Raw genomic sequence first — 20,202 nt, 5'->3', positions numbered from 1 at the left:
GTCAAATAAAAGCGTATTTTTCCTAAAACGGCGCCCACGATGATAAAAATGTGAAAAATTCAGAACCAGTTTTGGCGAATTTTTGTCCGCTCGCCCGGTATTCTCAGCCCTTTTTCTTAACAAAATTGTATAATTAAATCGCGATTAAGGCCTGGAACGCAACTAATTAAACTTCACGCTGCGCCGGCAAACAAACAAAATTTACATCCCCAAACATCTGTTCATTTCACTTTCATTTCAGCGACAGCGCAGATGGGAAAATGGGAAATATCGCTGAAATCGAAATGAAAATTCAATAACGTACCTGAGGAGGTTGAATCCGTGTATGTTGGGGTAAAATCCAAAATTAAAATATAGAAACAAAATCACAAGAACGCACGAAAACACAAAAAAATTGGGATCAAACGCAAAAATGGAGCAGACACAAAAAGGAACACTTGGTCAAAAATCACTGGTTCGGGGGACCGAATTTTTTATTATTATTGTATTCAGGGATCACTGTTACGTAAGATATCAATAAAAACATAAACACATGTTCGAGAGCAACTGTAAAACGTTCGAATACCTCACTGCACCGCGGTCCACAACACACTGGTGCGCGCAAGAAGAAAATCTCTATGAAGACCTTCGCGCAGCGCATATGTGGACGCTTGCGCCCAAATATCAAATTGTTCGTAAAGTTCACAGGATTATCAAATCTTATCGTTTTATCAATTATTACAAACCCTAGTTTTATTGCTTTTTCTTATCATTAGTGATTTTTATTGTCATTATCATACGCAATGCCATAAAGTTGATAACAAGGAAAAGTGAGTAATAACCGGAATTATTTTTCAGTGAAAAATAGACTGGAATTTGGTACTAAGATATTTTGGGTGTTCCTCAAATGTTTAAATAATAGTTTCCGGTTTATGACCTCTGGTGAGAAGTAGGCACATTATCCAGCAGGATTCTAAGAAGGAATCTGTTTGGCTGAAAGATATTGATCACACTAGCGGAATTTTGGGGTGTGAGGGGGTTAGTGACCCATTTCTTCAGCACAAGCGCAGGTAGAAATTAATTCGTGTAGGTGTACGAGCTAACAATAGGTATGCACGTCTTGAGGAAAGATTAATTGCGAAATTAACTTCACTGGTATCATTTTCAGTATTTTTAGATTTTACACAAAACGTGACCAATGCTTATTTGAATCATTCTCAGTTCTTTTTTCAGTTGATTTCTTTTGAAAATCTTTAAAAACAAGGCATAGTTTTACATACATTTCACGTAGTATGAACACAATAGCACAAGGCTCGTGGGGACCTAATTTTCGCAAACTGGAAACTTCCCAGTTCCGTTACTCGACTTTCTTAAGTAAATAACTATTACTTTACTTTTAGTATGACTTGTACATACAAACCGCAGTTCGTTCATTAAATTTTAATTTTCTTATCTCAACCAATTTTCTCCTCAACTTCCAAAGGTTCTTGCGATAAAAACATCTTTTCTTAGTCATACTATTTAAGCAAAAAGCATTCACTTATCTAATTACATTTCAAGTGGCCTTTTATCTAATGTTCGTTGAAGTACATAATTTCGACGCTTTAGAAAAACATAAGGAAAAATTACAACACAATTTAGTGGGATCAAAAAAACAATTTCTTAATCTTATTGTAATAAACTAAATTGAAAAGAAATATTTACGTAATTAATTTATCAAATAAACTGTAGTGCAAAAACAATTTTTATTTTTAATTTAAACCAAATAAAATAAAATTTTAACTAGTACACATCCATTTTGTTCTTTTTTCTGTTACAAAAAAAGCAAAACACTGAAAAGGCGTAACGTTGTAAAATCAAACAGACTTATGTTATGCAACCAGTTATACCGTTAAATGCAAAAGGCCAAGGAATGCACTTTATACTGTAAAAATCGAAGCAGAAATATGCACTTTATAGTAATTATACCAAGGAATTTACGACTATAATAATTTTTTCACTTAATACTGTTCATTATACTTACGATAAGTAGCTACTTATTCATAAAGTTTTATACATTTATTCCTGTAAAATTAACGAATGAAACAATAACTTCATTAATAATTTTTATTACATCACAAATTACAACTCTCCGCAAATTTTCGCACCACGTCTAACTCCTGTTCATGCGATTTCCCCAACCCCTTCTATGTTCATCCTTAAACTCGTCCATTTGTCGCATCCGCTCAACATACTCATCATCGTTCTCAAGTTTTTCTTTTTCTTCTGCTTCTCTGTCTTCATTGCTGACTTCAACACCTGCTAAAGCAGCCTCTTGCAAACTCATAGGACCTGTGGGTTTTTTATTAGGGTCAGGGAAAACCCCATCTCTGACTCTCTTATCATAGAATTCTTGTACTGTCATTGATGGTAAAGAAGGGTACCCAGCACCAAAAACAGCTTTCTGAACTTCATCTTTTGTAATGATTATAGGTTTAAGTGGAGTGACTGGTCTTCTGGGTTCTGGTTTCTTTTCATCTTTCTTCATGTTGGCCATGTATTCTAGAATGGGTTTTTCGTTGTCTATGCTGCTTAACTCGTCGACTGCTTCATGGATGTACATTTTGAGCATTGTTAAGAAGTAGTCTCTTTTGATTTCTTCATCAGCGTGTTCATTATCTAAATTCTTTTTCAGATCTACCAATTTTGATTTTAATTCCTTCTGTTCTCTAAACCTTTGAATCTTATTAGCTCTGGTATTAACAGAAAATTTTATTTTATCAAATTCTGTTTGGGGCTCCTTCTCTTCTTCTTTTTTGTTGTTAGAATCATAATTAGTCAATCCATAATCACTACATCTAGTTAAGTAATCTTTAAAGTAAACTTCAGCTACTTCGATAATATCTTTACGTTCTCCAGTTGTTAATTTAAGACTTAAAGAGCCCAAGAGCGCTGGAAGAAGAAAATATCGAAGATCAGTAGTGGCCACCTCTTCTACTCCTTCATTGCGGCTGAAAACTCCAACAAAAGAAACCAAACGTGTGGCTTGCTCAAACAAACCCATTGCCTTCTTCACGTTAATCTACAAAAGATGTCAATTTGGCATTTTTAAGGAAACAAAGTTACCTGAACTGAAGGACTATTTGTGGGTTCATTGCTATTGCAGATTTCATTATACAAATTTAAACCTTCTTCAAAAATTGAGGAGAGAGTTTCTACATCGTGCCCAGATTCATCGGAATTTGCCATTTTACAACATTAATTTTACGTAAACTTGACGAGGATCTGCTGCTAATAACAAATAAAAACATAGAAGTGTCAAAATTCATGTGTGACAACCACACAAACTGAAACCCCTAGAAAAAAAATTAAGATTTTTCACGTAAAGCTCTATTAATTGGAATGGGGTTTACAATAAGAGATTTTGTGGGTCATTATGTATCGGAAAATAGTACGTAATTTTTAACATTTAATTTCAACGGTAACTTGGATAGATTTTATTAAGCACGGCTGCCAATATGAGTTATAAAAGTTACTACAGCGAGTTTGACGTTTGACAGGTGACGTGCTTCTGCGGATTTTTGTGCCAATGTCAAAATGGCAGGCACAATTTCTCGAGTAACGAATGTGGCAAGAAATCATTACGGTAATATTCATTTAAACACAGATTACTTTTACGTTATCACCAGACATTTTTTTGTCGAACTCATTTAATGTTTTGAATGCGTTTTATACGAGTGGACATAACCTCATTTCCGTTACATAATGTTCTAGGACTTCTCGCTGCAAACTGTAACAATATCCAAGTGGCATTCTTCTCGGCACCCCCTCCTGGCACCCCTCCACCCCAAACAAAAACCACATTTGGTCCTCTTTCCGATGAAGACCGCGTTTTCACTAATCTCTATGGTAAACATGACTGGAGGCTCAAGGGAGCTTTAAAACGAGGCGACTGGTATAAAACTAAAGAAATCTTGTTGAAGGGATCCGATTGGATTATCAGTATGTTTGTTTTTATGTTCAATATTGTTGTTAATGTGAAATTATAGATGAAGTTAAGACATCTGGCCTTCGTGGCAGAGGAGGAGCTGGTTTTCCCTCTGGCATGAAATGGTCCTTTATGAACAGACCTGGAGATGGACGTCCTAAATATCTTGTTGTAAACGCCGACGAAGGAGAACCCGGCACTTGTAAAGACAGAGATATTATGAGACATGATCCTCACAAATTGGTTGAGGGTTGTCTCATCGCTGGTAGAGCTATTGGGGCTAAAGCTGCGTATATTTATATTAGAGGCGAGTTTTACAACGAGGCCTCTAATATGCAAGTAGCTATAGCTGAAGCTTACCAAGCTGGACTATTAGGAAAGAACGCCTGTGGCTCTGGCTATGATTTTGATGTTTTTATGCATAGAGGCGCGGGGGCTTACATCTGCGGAGAAGAGACAGCTTTGATTGAGTCTATTGAGGGAAAACAGGGCAAGCCTAGGCTGAAGCCTCCTTTCCCTGCTGATGTTGGAGTGTTTGGATGTCCAACCACTGTCAACAATGTAGAGACCATTGCTGTGGCACCTGTAAGTCTCACTCTGCAAGTTGAAGTTTATTTTTAGGCCAAAATTACGTTGAAAACAGCTGGAAATTTGGAATATGTTGGTAGTCCTGTTCTGCTGATGTTTAGCTTCAAAAAGCTGCTTTTATGTAAGAGGCTGAGAAACCAATAGATTTCAAATTCTAGAAGCCGCTTGGAGGAATAAAAGAGTCCTTTTTGCAAAATTTTTTGAAACCCGGCTGGAAGAACGACAAGAGAAAATTGAAATAAAGAATATATTATTTCTAGAGTTTTTCTCGTTGCGTTTTTAAGAACTGCAAAAAATTGTATATAAACCTTGGAATATTTTACAAATTTTTCAGAATTATTGTTGTTGCAATTTTGTTTTTTTTAGACAATCTGCCGCCGCGGCGGGCCCTGGTTCGCCTCGTTCGGCCGCACCCGAAACTCCGGTACGAAGCTCTTCAACATCTCCGGACACGTGAATCGTCCTTGCACCGTCGAAGAAGAAATGAGCATTACATTCAAAGAACTCGTCGAACGCCACGCTGGTGGTATTTTAGGCGGTTGGGATAACCTCTTGGCCATAATTCCAGGAGGTTCTTCAACACCTTTAATCCCCAAGAGGTACTTCTTTAAGTCATTTTCATTTAATAAATAAAATTATCACTTTCAGCGTCTGTGAAGATGTAATAATGGATTTTGATGGGTTAGTTGCCGCTCAAACCAGTTTAGGAACGGCAGCTATTATCGTTATGAATAAGCAAACTGACATTGTCAAAGCCATTGCGAGATTGATTATGTTTTATAAGCACGAATCTTGCGGCCAGTGCACCCCATGTCGAGAAGGCATTAATTGGATGAATAAAATTATGTATAGATTTGTTGATGGTAATGCCAAACCAGATGAAATCGACATGTTGTGGGAGCTAAGTAAGCAGATTGAAGGACACACGATCTGTGCTCTTGGTGACGGCGCTGCTTGGCCCGTCCAAGGACTTATTAGACACTTTAGACCGGAATTAGAAGAGAGAATGAGGAAGTTCCACGAGCAGAATCGAAGTGCTGCTCAATGTTAAAATTTTAGCATTTCACGAAATAGGTATAAGCGAGGTACATTTGTTTACTTTTAAGTATTTATGTAACGATGTCCAAGGGTTTGATTTTTTATGCTTTTTCTTCTGCCGAAAACACTTCAACAGTTGATTGGGGCACTTAACATCGTACAATTGTTGAATGTTGACATTTTGTGAATTTTATTCTTCATCTAAATGTATATAATTATGTCTTAAGATTAATAAAAACATAGATTGAAGTTCCCACGTTTAATTACCATAGGCTGGAAAGGTTGATTGAAGATTTTCAGTTGAACCTTAGAACAAGATTTTATCTAGGACACTTCGTGTTATTTACCTGCGAGAAATGTGTTTTTCGAAAAAAAATGTTATTTAGCGATATTTGTCTACTTAATAGGTGCATTTATAAAATAAATTTTCATTTATAATTGAAAACATACTTTTGCAAATGTTAGTGTTACATAAATCGCGCAAATTGTGTAATACCTTTCCAGTTATCGTAAAAATGAAGTACGCACACATGTTCAGACTGTTTCTTATAAGGTTCAATATTAAATAACGTTATATTTTCCAACAGTGTTGAAGGTAACTTATTGTGAAATGAACCGACCGTCCACATTTTGTAATAATTACGATTTAATTATCCTTCGATGTCACATCAATGTGTTCTGCATACATTAGTAAAGACTGATTGCTATATGTGCTCCACACTACTTTTTCATCTTTTTGTCGATTCAGACAGTTGGGAGAATTGATAGGTTTTTTATCGCGCCGATAACTGCTTTTACTGCGCCGGCTGGGGTTGATAAGACTTCACGATGGTAAGCATTTTTCATGCCCGAGATAAATTACTGTTATTTGATGGTTCTCACAAATCAAGCGAGAACGGGTTGATTTGTCTCTAGTCATCAGTTAGTTTTTATTGTTCTGTAAAATGCAATTTTTTGTGTATTTTTCACTTAACTGTATTTGAGAACACAAAGACCTCACGTGAAATTATTTGAGGAACCCGTTTTATGGCTTCCCGACCTGTTCTCTTATCTTTGAACTTGAAAGAGGAGATATTAAAGTTAATTCGCTAGGGATTTTGGGGCAAAGTTAAATGCGTTGTTGTGTTGGTCATCGCTAAGAATAAAAGTTCAAAAGTTTTTCTTTCTAATAAAACTGGAAATGGGATTGTTTTCCAGTTATTGCAGAAATGAAATAATCACCAGAAATGTGATGGTAACCTCGGATTTTTTGTCCGAATTTCATAATCATTGCGTTTTTGTTGTACCGGAATTAAAACCAGAAGGTCAAAATGCGATGATAAAGGTTTATTTTGACTCATTTGCTTTGGAATTTCGGTGATATTTACGGCTTAAAATGTGGTAACTCACATTGCCGGGGACAACTTTTTGTGGATACAAAAACTATTGATTTTTAAGATGTTTTTTATATCGAATTTTGCTATGGTAGGAATTGGTGATTTTAAGGTTTTATTTATCGATTCCCCTAATTTTTGATAACAAATTCTGACCCTACAAGGTGTTTTAATAGTATCTGATGAGTGACTAGTCCATAAAGCGGCATTTTGCGAATTCAAATGAGTCCACTAAAGTATTAATTTACGGACTCAGTAACATTGGATTCAGATGATATTGACACTTTTGGTAATGATTAACAATCTTCCCTTGCAGCATTGTAATATTATCACAAACAAAGAATGTCTTTTATGGAGAACAAATAAGAAGCTTCGTTTATTGACATTAATCGATAGTTATTTAAACAGAGAACATAAAACTTCCATACTTACCATCTTTATCACTTCTGGAAGATTTATTGCCACCGCTTTAGAACTTAAAGAGAACAAAAGATAGATATTAGCTTTTAAAATTTAATTGCTTTATGCCCTCCAGAAGCGTTGGCTCAAGTCAACAAAAGTTTAACAAATTTAACAGCAGTTGGCAATAATAGCAAATCCAATCAGTTATCTATTAACTTCTCGTTGCTTAGAACTGGTGAATATCTTTGCAGTGTCGTGATTTTTTTATGGTTGTAAGTGAAGTTCACCAAGGTCTTGGAAGATGTCTTGGATAAGTCATCAACCCTTTGATTATGTGGGTACCTCTTCAAGACATTAAAATTTTATATCAACTGTACACTGATATATTATGAAACTTTATGCAGAACCGGCTACAAGACTGGTAACTGACTAAAAAAATTGATTTTCATTGTTTCTTCGAATTGTGTCTGGAGAGACTTTATGCATCGTGTATAATGCGAAGAATAAATAACATCCTGAACCAGATCACTTTTATGAGTGGTCGGTAAATATTATTGTAAGGCGTAATATCCTACATGACAACATGACAACATGACAAGTTTCAAAAGTGCTAAGTCATTAGCGACGTCACAGAAGGCATTAGCTACTCAAATATTTGCAAACTGTTTTTATTTTGAAAGCGGAAGTTCAAAATTGGACTAGAAAAATCGCGCAGTGTCTACTGCTACAGAAACTTGCCAAATGGCGTTTTTGGAGGTTGAATCAACGAACGTCCCACTTAAGTTTAGCATGACTTATTTGTAATAATTTTTAGCTTAATGACGATTCCAGACTGCCATATTTCTGTCGACGCATATTTGCGTTCTCAAAAGGAGAATTAGCCAAATCCAGCAAAAATATATCTAAACAAACAATAAAGGTTAAACTCTGTTTACAAACACATTAAAATTCTTACAACTTCACGAATTTCCCATACCGGGCATTTACGACTCCGCACCTTTCAAATAAGCAAAATATTTAATAAATTGCGCTTAGCAAACTTGTTTTACAACTGCGATGTTCCGTACAGATCCATCTGTCAGACTAATACTTTTGCTCGCCTGTTTATAAATGCGGTTTGATATGATAAGCTGATAAACTTGTCCATTACAATTCGCGGGATTACCTTCGTCACTTGTAAATTCCTCACCGGAAATGGATGAGTCCCGGTAACGTCATTTTTGCCTACGCACGTGTTGACGCGAGTAAGTTTAATGGTGTCGTTTTTTTCCAAAATTGAAAATGGAAAATTAAAGATTTAATTACAAAACAAGCGTCATAAGCTTTGGGTTCATGTTAATGAGCGCGTTGCGAAACAACAAATTACATTCGTTTTTCTGGACATGAGAATCTGCATTTTAATGAGCAAAAATTGAGCCACTGCCAGACCTTTGCATTTAACATTATCTCGTTAATCGTGTCTACTTTGTCAAGAATTAGTCTGAGGAATTGGTTTATTTTGACAGCGGACTTTGTTAAGCAAAACGCGGAAGGATTCATCAGACTTTTAATTTCTTTCAGCCATGAATACATGAATGCGATAGCGTGGATTTCCGTTCTTGCTGCAGCAGAGCTCGGCATAATGAACGGCACGCTATATTAACAAATGAAGCAATAAGTTGAAATTTTTTTAGTCATTAAGATGAGAAAATGGATTTGGACAAATTACTACGAAATTTGATGACATTTTTGTATTTTTTCCAGTGATTCTATTCAAACCGTTAGCAATCGAAAGAATTATAAATACAAAAAAAAATCTGATCTAGAGATTATTTTAGCAAATTTAGTTTTGACATCCAACTTTGTCATGCAGAATGCGGAAAGATTCATCTACTTCTAATTTCATCCAGTCGTGAATGTTTGAATGTGCTAGTGATAGTCTGCGTTCTCGCTGCTGCATTGCTTGAATACTCAAGTCTGGCACGCTGTAAGAAATAAATGAATTAATAACATATAAATAATAAACAGCAACATTTACATGACAAAAACAAGTGCTTTTTGTATGGATTTAATAAGGACCGTTACAAAACTAATTACAACACATTGCCACTATAAATTCTGCAGAGTTAATTAATATTGTAAGTCTAACTATAATTTAATAAACAGGGTTTATACAACGCAGTAGTTACGTTGTAGTTTAATTACAAGTTACAATAATAGCTAAATTAAGGAAAGTGGGTAGTGGAAGGTGTTGTAATTACTAGACGTTTAGGTAAATCTGTAGTTATTTTTGTTATTTAGCACCGTTACGACGAGAGCATCTGGTTATACGCATAATTATAACAAATTACAAGTTGCAGCATTTACCAATTTTGTACTTTCTTCACCTGTTGTTATGCACCTGCTACAAGTTAGCACACTTCTTTATTCCTTGCACTCCTTTTGTCGCCAATGTATAAAATCTTGTCACTACTTGTCGCGAAACTAAAATCATTTATAATTTTTCAATGTAATGTTAATTGCTGACTGCGAGCTACATTTTTTGTTCCAAATTATTTTGTCCTTGCTATTTTTTGAGCTGTGTAATTAACCTTATAAAACACAGAGATGTTTTGTGTAACTGATTTGATTATTTTGTAGAGAAGAGCACTGTGGTGCGAGGTCATAATTTGGGAAATTCGAAGTGGAATTTTGGGGCATCGCAATTGCTTGCGTCAAGCATAATTGTTTCTCTAAATTACTGTGTTTGTTGAGTCTTTTTAGAAATCCATTCTCATGATTGTAATGGTTTAATTTCTTTGGGCAACTGATATTTTTCAGATCTTGTGTTATGTTAAAAAAGTAGGTTTCTTGTAGTTTAGAAACTGTTAGGAATAAATTATTATTTCTTCTCAATTCTTTAGTTATTTATTACTTTTTTATTATGTGTGAACTGAATATGAAATAATGAATATTTCCATAAATTGATTTTACAGAATAACTATTTTCATAAGTGACTGACAAGAAGATAATATATCCGCCTTTATATACATTTTTATAGACACAAATACATATTAAATAAAATAAAATTAGAAAATCGGCGTTTTATTTATTAACGGAATCATTGCAAGCGTTTGCTTCCCTGAAAATATTTACTGTTATTAGTAAATAATAACACTGAAATTTTACTATTAAAATTACAATTTTTTCCCAAACACCAAATTTTTACATAAAATGCTGACGCGCGTTTCGATAGCCATGCTATCATGAGTTTAATCATCGCTCTGATGATAGCATTGCTATCGAAACGCGCGTCAGCATTTTTTGTAAAAATTTGGTGTTTGGGAAAAAATTGTAATTTTTATAAATAATTTGTCAACACCAAGAATTGATCCAATAAATTTTCTTTGCTGAAATTTTACCACAAATACTTTTCTTTTGATGATAAATTTTGTTTAGAATAATTAGAAAATGTTTCCTCTTTATACATTGTTGCTTTTGTTGAGACAGTTTCTGGTGTGGTCGCTCTTTTTTCTTTTGATATCTTGATTGATTTTGAAAACACTTTTTCTTGGCCCGAAGACAGATCTTCAACAACTGTATCAGCAAAGATACCAGAAGTTTTTGCTTCTCTAAGAGCAAATTTTGCTTTCTTCCTAAAATAATGAGTTTTGCACTTTATAATTCGGCGATTTTTATCTGATTTGAATTTTACCTGTTAAATTTTCCCATTTTTCGCCGACTTTTTCTTGGTCTTGATAAATGTTTTTTAGACATATTTTCCATTTTGAAAAACTGAACAATTTCCGTAATCTGACCGTGATCTACCCCTCGTTTTTTCTTGAGTGTTGTATGAAATTTAAGAACGTTGTAAAATCACCGCTTCGTTTGAGAGCCGTAAAAATTGTTTAGTTCCACTTTGTTATAAAATTTGTAAAGAATGTTCCATGTCATTAGAGTTTAGTTAAAATAAGGTTGTTTATTATAAAGAAGTTCCAGCAGAGCTTTTCAATGTTTTATCAACTTCTTTCTCTTCAAAAAGCAATTAGCTGTTTGAAATCCTTTTGTGACATTGAAATACTTCTTGTTTTCTCGATTACCGTCAATATCATTAATCATAAAACATATTAACATCAGTAAGAAGATTATTATTAGCACTTCTTCTTAAGCCTCGTCTTTGTTGTATTATTTAACCTTTTTATCATTTTTCATGTTGGTTCTTCAACTCTTAATTTCATTACAATATTCACTTGAGTTTAACAATGCAAAAAACAAGTAGCTGTTATTACGAGTAATTACAGGTGGCAGACGTATAACCTACCGATGATTATAGGGGACAGTTGCACCGCAACGCAAGCCTCTGTGCTCTGAGTTATCGTTTGCTGATATCGATGACATTACAGATACAAGAACAAAGATGACGCACCATATAATATTTTCTGACAAAATATGGGATCATTAAACTGTACGACCAACAACATTTGCTTTTTAACCGCCGAGTGACCTCACCCTTAAGAATAGACAACGAACCCAACTGAAATCGTGAATCACCTAAAATCATTCCCAAATTTAGGTGCGCAAACGGTGGGCTGCAAATACAGAAATATGACGTAATATCCAAGTCTTGCAAAAGCCATATACAGGGACCTTGACGTGTCCCCGGCCAGATTCAACATGACCCCGACGATAAACACGTTAATTCTGTAACAGTCGAACACCCACTACCCCCTTTAACCCAGGTTAACGTAACCTTCGATTGTGACCTTTTCAGTATTGTCAACTTCCTCACACTTGGATAATCGCTGGAAAATAAAAGCTCGACGATATTTCATAAATTCGTTTCGACAATTGGATACGAGTACTTAACACGATTGTTTCGTTCTTGCTCAATGTGATAACCTTTCCGACCATGTAATAGTGAAGGAATCTATTAATTAGTTCGTGCCATTGCTCGAGAACACATCAGTGAATTTTATTGCTAGAGGCACTTGTTAGACAATGAAGGCTAATTGAGGAGAAAAGATGTAGTGATGGATCAATTGTTGCTTAAGGGATAATTAACTGTAGCAAGAATAGGAGATTCTATTCTAGACTGTTGAGATTTTTCCTTACACTGATGGAAATTGCAATTAAGAGGATAAGTGCCTTTGGACTATGTCTAATTAAACTGCATAGTTTATTTAACGATGTAAAAGCTTGTCATAGTTTGTCATACTAAAACGGAGAGAAGCTGGTTGACCGACCTGCTCTGCTAAAAAAAATTTTGATCTTCTTTACTGGAGGCTTTACTTCAAACTTTTTTGAAGGATTAAAATCGCTGGAGATAAAGTTAGCGACAGCACACGTGTGCTCCACTCTCCTATATAAATCTCATTCGTCTCCATTGCTTTTGACATGATTTCATCTCATTGCTCAACATTTACAAAAATTCACAAATGAAACAAATTACGAGTTTGGCCTAGTGCTTGATGCAACGTTATTGATCTTGACATATAACGATGACATTATTGCAATAATCCTCTGTCGACAATGCTTGACCTTCTCATCTTCATTTCATTAGTAGCCATACCAAATAGAGTCTATAATATTTAGCCATCAGCATTTCATTGAGCGAGTGTCAGATGATGGTCATCGGTTAATAAATAATTTATCGTCAATAGTGAACAGCGCTATTAATTTCAGGTGCTAGAATTAGCACCTCCTGCCATTACAGAAGCTATAGTTTATCTGATTATAAAAATTAAATCTCCGTTTAATTCCACGCTTGTGACACAAGTGGTTGCACGTTGCACAATGTAGTCTTGCGACAGGGCTATGTAGATTGATATTACATCGATTGCATTGAGCAATGGTACCTGTCAAGGTCAGATCGTACCTCTTGTTTGGAACAGATAGTGTTCAATCTCCTCCCAGTTAGCGCTGGCCCATGAACAATACTCGGCTGCACCTGTTTGAACTATTACCCAACTTCTTAATTATGATTAAAGTTGCAACTATAGGTACTGCAAACTATACAGCTACTTTGACTGTTTGGCAGGTAAAAGGTACTAACACTTTGCTTGTGCAAGAAATTATGTAAACCTTGGTATCTGCCATTGTAGACACACACCGTAATTACAGATTTATTTACCACATGGTATTTATTGGCTTACATTTTCTTAATTAAATATTTGCTCAACACCCATTATACTGGCACGACTTTGACATCCAGTTGCCAATTGGAATTTTAAAGGCACAAAGCTTGGCTAATTTATTGACAAATTGGTAATGCAACAAAAATGTATTTCAGGAGTTGCAACTTCAAATTTAAACAGCGATTCAGTACCAGGATGTCGCTCTTAAAGCGTGGAATCATTTTCATATACAGCTTTATTGGAAATACCAACATTAAAATGAAATGAAACATTAGCTTTTATGCAATTTACAATTATTGCGAATATGCTGGTATTATAGTTTATGCTAATCAAGAATGTAATTAAAAATTCCTATTATTTGCTTCAACGCAGTGATTAAAATTTGAGTTTACAGTTTTATGGGAAAATCACACAAATTGTGTAATCTCTCCACGATTTTTTCTCTTCCTTTACGTTGAATGAAACATCTAAAAATAAAATCTTACAAAGATGTCCTTCACGGTGCAGTATTTACGAATAAATTTAAAAAAAACTCGAAATGTGAAAAAAACAAAGTAAACGATTCGGATCGATGATTCTTTAAAAGTGTTGTATTTACTTCGATTCGGACCAATGACTGTGCAGTACAAAAAATAGGAAGATCGGATGTATGGCTAGATTTGGTTTCAACAATCTTTGGAGGGAATGGTCAAGGCTTCTAAACGTCACAGATTTATGCAGTTTTAACAATAATAATTCTCTAATATCAACAAATTTTGGACGAAATTTGAACTGGAGCGGTGGAAAGTAATTTCTAAAATCGAACTGGACTTTGATATTTTTAAAATAGGTTTTTTAGGTTTCAGTGTTCAATTTTGCTTAATAAACAACTTGTAAAGTCATGAAACTTTATAATACATCATTGAAAAGGTAATTTAATAAGCTTTGCAACGAACTATAGAAATTATAGAGAGAGTTAGTTTTTGCCATGATATTTGAGAACAACTGATGAAAATTTCGAAAAACGAACAGTTTTTATGATACTTGTTGATACTTTTTTTCCTTGGAATTCCTAAGTAGGCATTTTGACTTTTTTAATATTAATACGTTTTTATAAAAGTTGATCTTTCTGCTTTCTAAAGCGGTGTTAAACACGTTATTATCTCTGTTAATTTTTTTTTTACTTTAAATAAATTTGAAGACGTTTTTATAGCATTAAGGTCATTTTAAGACTTAATATGTGCCTAGAAATTACGTTTTTGCAAATAATAGCATTGATTTTTTAATGAAATCGCCTAAAGGTAAAAAAAGATTTTATTTTTTTTAAAGTTCTCAATGATTTTTGTTCTTCTGTAAGTTCAAAATGATAAGAGATAGCAATGTGTTTGTCAGCGCATCTAAAAGACAAAATATCTCAGTCTTTTTACAAAGAAAATTTGATTTAACTATTCTTGAGTTATATGGTAAATTGCCAAAAACAGCGTTGTTATTTTTGGGACACGAGATCAGTTTTTTTTAAATTTTGAAGGAAGTACTAGTTCTAGCGATAAGTTTTATAGGTCGTTAGAAAGATTATCGAGCAATTCCATAACTTTGTTAAATTTGTGGAAAAAGCGAATAAAATAAATTTGTATAGTGTAGCCTAAAAACACCTCTGAATTTAGACCTGATGCTGTAAAAAGGACTTCAAATTCAGAATCAGGACGCCATTTTATTTACAATTTTTTTTGAAAATTTGTTGAGTGGTGTATTTATTAAACTTTTCATTTTTATAAGTTTATAAGCACCCACACACTTCCATTTTACTTTCTAGCAAAATGAATGTAAAGATGTTTGTAAGAAGCGCTTAATAAGGTCTTCGTGATGATCACATTAATTATAATTGTGATGATTAATCTCATTAAGTTGATTAATGGCAGCAATTTTATTCAATTTCTAGTTCTTAGGATCCAAATATGATGCACTCTTATATCTGGTATTTTTACAAGTCAAACTTATAACGCACAAAAATCTTAGTTCTTCTTTTAGATGCAATTAATACTAATCGAACTTCAGGATCAAAGATCATCTGATTCCTTTATAGCCTTTCAGACAATAAGATCTTTGAATTTCCTAGATGTGATCCTAAGAAAGTTCATGCGGCACCATTTTGCAATATGTGCTCCAGTTTCTGAGATCATTTAAAAACGACTAAAATCGCAATTTTCAGATGTGAACAACCGATATTCCACAACCAGCTTCTTAGAAAAAACCAAAGACACCGTTGTAAATAACTTTCAGTTGGCACAAATATCTTGTTGCTCTTTTACCAACTAAGTACATAACTAATTCACCCATTAAGATCCACATTTTTATGACAGTTTCGATTTATTTGTTTGATTCTTATATAATTTCCTTCTCAAAAATTAAACCGCGAAAGGACTTTTTAACAACCGCAACTACTGTTATACAACGACAATACCTCTAATGACCTGCCATTATAGTTTTCCTACATTTGAGAATTGTTTCTTGGATGTAAAATTCCGGTTTACATCGTCGATACAATCTGCATAATGCGGACTTTCCGTGTTTACTACTAAACCATCAACGCGGTTCACAAGAAAATAGTAAAAAAATCTCTTCCGTGTTACGTGTCCGTCTTATGAATGAACATTCAAAGAAAATATGATTAAAAGCTGACTTGAAAGCCGAAGTGACTACTCATTCTGTGTAATAGCGACGATCATTAATTTTACAAGTGATTTCATATTTGCTGGTGATTTATGTCGTTTTGATAAAATTTAAATCTGAAGCCAGAAAAATGGTAATTAAGACGAATCTTCATATTTATTCAACGATTACTTGACCATGATAATAACATCTAACTCGTATTGTACATATTCAGAAAGTAAAGTTCCAGACAGGATGTAATTAACTAATTCGTTCCATAATTAGGCAATTAAGGTAGACTCCAAGCCAATGCACTTTGCACAAAATTCATTGCCGTGAACTATTATCTTCTTCAAGGAAACCTACTTCATTGATTAAACAGTGAAAATGCTCTCTGTCTGCAGCACCAAACCGGATTCGCTCACCCAGTTAAATGTAAGATATTTGTACTTATATCTTCTTTTATGGTAATATATTATTCCACCTTTTTTCAATTTCATATTATGCTTACGACTTTTGCAATTTACCTATATTTTAAACGGGTTTGTAGAGATATCGTGTGTTTGCTAATGTATTCACACCTGGTTTTCTACCGAGATTTCGATCAAACAAGGGTCAATTTTACTAACAGCGTATAATTAGGGAAAATAAAATTCCTCTTGGACTTCATGGGGGTATTTTATGTGTGCTTCTAGGAAATGTTACGGCTACCTAATGAGACGGTAAATATTGACCCGAAGCATTAAGACTTAGACAACGGAATGTGAAGAAAGGAAAATGAAAAAAACATCCCTTTAGTTTCTTCAATATTACATTTCCAACTTAACATTTCTGTTCTCTGTTGATGTTTAATTTACTTCTACTGTTTTTTTACATGTATTTATTTATTCTTAATTTTTTTCCTCTCTTTTATGTTATTTTAATTTTTGTTTAATTTCCCGGAGGGCTCGTACGAGTTTAATTCCGTGTTTTCAAGATGTCTAATAGCGAAACCATCACAGTCAAATGCTTGGGAATTTGCTCAAAAAAATAATAACCAAATCCTGTTTTTTGAGTACTAATTATCAAAAACACAATTTACATACCTACAAACCGAAATGACTGAAATTAAAAGCGACAGTCTTATTTACGATAGCCGTATCAAACTTAATCCAAAACAGCAAAAAAAATTTTGCATTTCAAATTAATGGGCCCGCAGCTCCATGATTATCAAAGGAAATTATTTCCCGCAGCTCATGTTGGTTTCATCAAGAATTTTGTCTTTGGAAAAGTCTTGTTGTCTCTAAAAAATTTTAAGTGCTGGAACAGGTTCTCAGCTGATGAACTCGTTTTTGAATTCTAGATTTGCATGCTGATAATGACACCAATTTATTATTATGTCTGTTAATTCTTAGTTCGTCAGCGTAAAAGATGAATTTCACACGTCTGCAGTGTTCGCAGGAGCAGTAAATGAGTAAACACAATAAAAAGAGAATAGTAAGTAGTAAACGTCGTAATTTAGTAGTTTCTATCAATTATTGTAAGTAAATAATTAACAGTGCCAACAAAAACAGGGTTTCAATTACTGTCGAACATTAAGCGTTTTAAAGATCTACATCAAGATGGAAATGAATGATTTTTTCTTCTTTTCCAATCATCTATAAGTGATTGAAAGCTAGAACGTTCGTTTAAAAATCTTCATTTCTCGGGGACTGCTTTGTCTGCTATTCTATTTCGCACGTAATCATCCTTGGTGTATAATAAAAGTGTCATAGATTATAGAGTAAGGATTTTATGAGCAAACTACATGACAATGCAACAATGTGCTCTTTTGAGTCATAAAACGTATTGTGTTCTGACAGGTGGTTCCACCATTTCAAGTATTGTGGAAAGGTACGACTTTTACTAGTTTTCAGTTTCCAATAAATCTAAGGAATATTATGACTTTATGACACTGCCCTTGTGAATGAAAAAAAATCAGAAGCTCATTGTGGGAAAAGGACATTTTAGAACGTAATCGTAGACAGTGGCGCATTAGAATATATTGCACATTTTTACATGCTTTATCAATATCTATAATGTATCAATATATAATTATTTGTCAGTGTTGCCGCCTTAATAAAGCATGTTCATGTCAGAAATATAATTAAATTACTCAATAAGGAAATCCTGTTTTTATTACTAAGTGACTACAATGAGTATGCAGAATTTCAGTCGGGTGGTCTAAAATTTCACGTCAGGAATAATTACAGGCAAAGTTTTATGTGGTTTTGTCTAACAAAACTATTGGTAAACTCGTCTAATTTATGATGGAAATAGTTTGTGTGGTATGCACACTAAAACCATCAAAGTTTAATCAACTATAAATAAATAAAGCCCTCACGTTCCCAACACTGAAAAATTCAGTGTCCTAAAAACGCTTCGAAAAATAAAATTCGATACGTCGTTGCGTTATGGCAATAAAATTGAATGATTTATCATCATTGATTACTAGAAGCTCTTTTGCCGTACATAGAGACGAATTTCTAATTGGCAAAAAGTTCTTAGGTTCTTTCAAAACCATCTTTTTGATATTTATAAAGATAAAATTCTACAGTATGTCTCTAAATCTTAAAGACATTTTAATTATTAGGTGTGAAATCATCAGGGCCGACTCGAGATATGATCGAGGACACAAAGATTTTATTTATAATTTTAGTTTTTCACCATGATTCATCAAGGATTTTAATTAAGTACTGCTATTACGCCCAAGTGGGAAGGGAATTTATTTAAATTAAATTCCCATCATTTTTGTAATAAAAACTTTACAGAATGACTGAAAATATTTTTTCAGTGAATATTTTTTCATGTTTTTTCTTGTAGTAATGATGTTAATGATTGCCTTTGCTTTTTAGAAGTAAAATGCCAAACGGATTACTCAAAACTCAAAACTGGAGAGAAATTGAAAAGGCTGACAAAAATATTTTGGCAAAGCTATTAAAAAAAATCAACGAATCATTACCAAAGGAACACGCTGAAATCAATGGAATTTGAGGAAGAGGAATTATTATCATGTTGGGAACCAAAAACAAACTTATATTTGCCTTAATTTTGTTATTTATGTAAAAAAAATATTTCGTTAGGTCCCAAAATCCCAGTACACAAAAAAGTACGCCTCATTTTGACTTTTTTTTTAATTTCAGAAATAAAATGGAAATTTATAAGTAAAATAACTACACCACTGTCAATTAAATATAAAGAAGATTAGAAAACAAATTTCAAAAGCGTTTTGTACGTCCCTAGTCGTCTGTATCAGTCAGATTTTGTTACCATTAGCGAGGAGAGAAAAAAAGAATTCGTGCAGGAATTATATATAGAAGCTTGAGTGGTTCGTGATCTTGCGGAGAATTAAATGGTTAAATCCTTCCTTTGCATCATGAAGATGTGGATAAGTCTTATGGAAGCTTGATGAATTAAAGCTGATGGTATCCATAAGATATAAAACTCTCAAACTTTCTCAACTTGAATTGTACTTAAATTTATGAGACATCTATCTTCTGAACTAATTATAAAACATTTCTCTTTGAATCGTCAAATTTAAGTATTTTCTCAATTTAAATTAAGTTGCAGAACATGTATTTCAAAGAGAATGGAAAGTGAAACCATTTCTTAAAAAAAACGTAATTCCAAAAATATTGTAAAAATGCATACTTTCCAAGTAACTATTTTAATAACACCGCCTAAGTGCATATTTACAATATTTTAGTATATTTACGTACTTGTTTCTGCGATAATGTTCGGCATTCATTTGCATTTTCGCAATCATCACAAATACTTCGTAATTAATCCAATTATCTTTGTTTTGGAGAATTGAAACCAATTACAACAAAACGTGCTGACCTTAATCTCCCGATATAGGAAGTTTTGCCCCTGTGTTTCCCCAGAAAAACACGCTCGTTGTAAATTTTTTGGAAAATGTGTAATTGCTTTGGCTCGATTAGCATAAACCGCAAAGTCTTCCTCGTAACCTTCAGTGTTTATAACACCACCTTGTGACGTCTACTTGTAGAAGCTAACATTTTTATTACAGTTTTCAAGGATCATTAAGGATGAAACAGTAGGTGCGGATCCTGCGTAATCTTGATCTCGAAATTAGAATTATCTTGTTTGCTAAGAT

At 33.7% G+C, this 20,202-nt stretch overlaps 3 protein-coding genes across 5 annotated transcripts in view; 1 reads left to right on the top strand and 2 right to left on the bottom strand.

Annotated features, from left to right (window-relative positions):
* LOC148174772 (uncharacterized) overlaps window positions 1-452 on the bottom strand; it is a 137,380-nt gene extending 136,928 nt beyond the window's left edge. For 2 of the 3 annotated variants that reach the window (XM_088036208.1, XM_088036211.1), the window contains exon 1: window positions 305-331. The gene's annotated coding sequence lies outside the window, so the exon portion shown is untranslated. Of the gene's footprint in view, window positions 1-304 lie in introns of all 3 variants that reach the window. The other variant, XM_088036209.1, reaches the window with a different exon arrangement.
* A 1,619-nt stretch (window positions 453-2,071) lies between these two features.
* Window positions 2,072-3,330, bottom strand: Tap42 (immunoglobulin binding protein Tap42). Its single transcript, XM_088035950.1, has 2 exons — window positions 3,085-3,330; window positions 2,072-3,040 (listed from the first exon to the last, which is right to left on the bottom strand). Exons 1-2 carry the CDS (start codon window positions 3,205-3,207, stop codon window positions 2,132-2,134), a joined length of 1,032 nt encoding a protein of 343 aa, XP_087892076.1. The 5' UTR covers window positions 3,208-3,330; the 3' UTR covers window positions 2,072-2,131.
* Window positions 3,331-3,488: 158 nt separating this feature from the next.
* On the top strand, window positions 3,489-5,821 carry LOC148174770 (NADH dehydrogenase [ubiquinone] flavoprotein 1, mitochondrial-like). Its single transcript, XM_088035949.1, has 5 exons — window positions 3,489-3,604; window positions 3,733-3,960; window positions 4,008-4,531; window positions 4,901-5,133; window positions 5,183-5,821. The coding sequence occupies exons 1-5, from the start codon at window positions 3,556-3,558 to the stop codon at window positions 5,583-5,585; spliced, it is 1,437 nt and encodes a 478-aa protein (XP_087892075.1). The 5' UTR covers window positions 3,489-3,555; the 3' UTR covers window positions 5,586-5,821.
* Window positions 5,822-20,202: the final 14,381 nt, after the last annotated feature.

The sequence above is a fragment of the Gnatocerus cornutus genome, chromosome 5, assembly GCF_029298725.1.
Source record: "Gnatocerus cornutus isolate USDA-ARS CGAHR chromosome 5, icGnaCorn1.1, whole genome shotgun sequence".
NCBI lineage: Eukaryota > Metazoa > Arthropoda > Insecta > Coleoptera > Tenebrionidae > Gnatocerus > Gnatocerus cornutus.
Note: the sequence above shows the minus strand (reverse complement) of the source record. Positions and strands in the feature narration are given on the sequence as shown.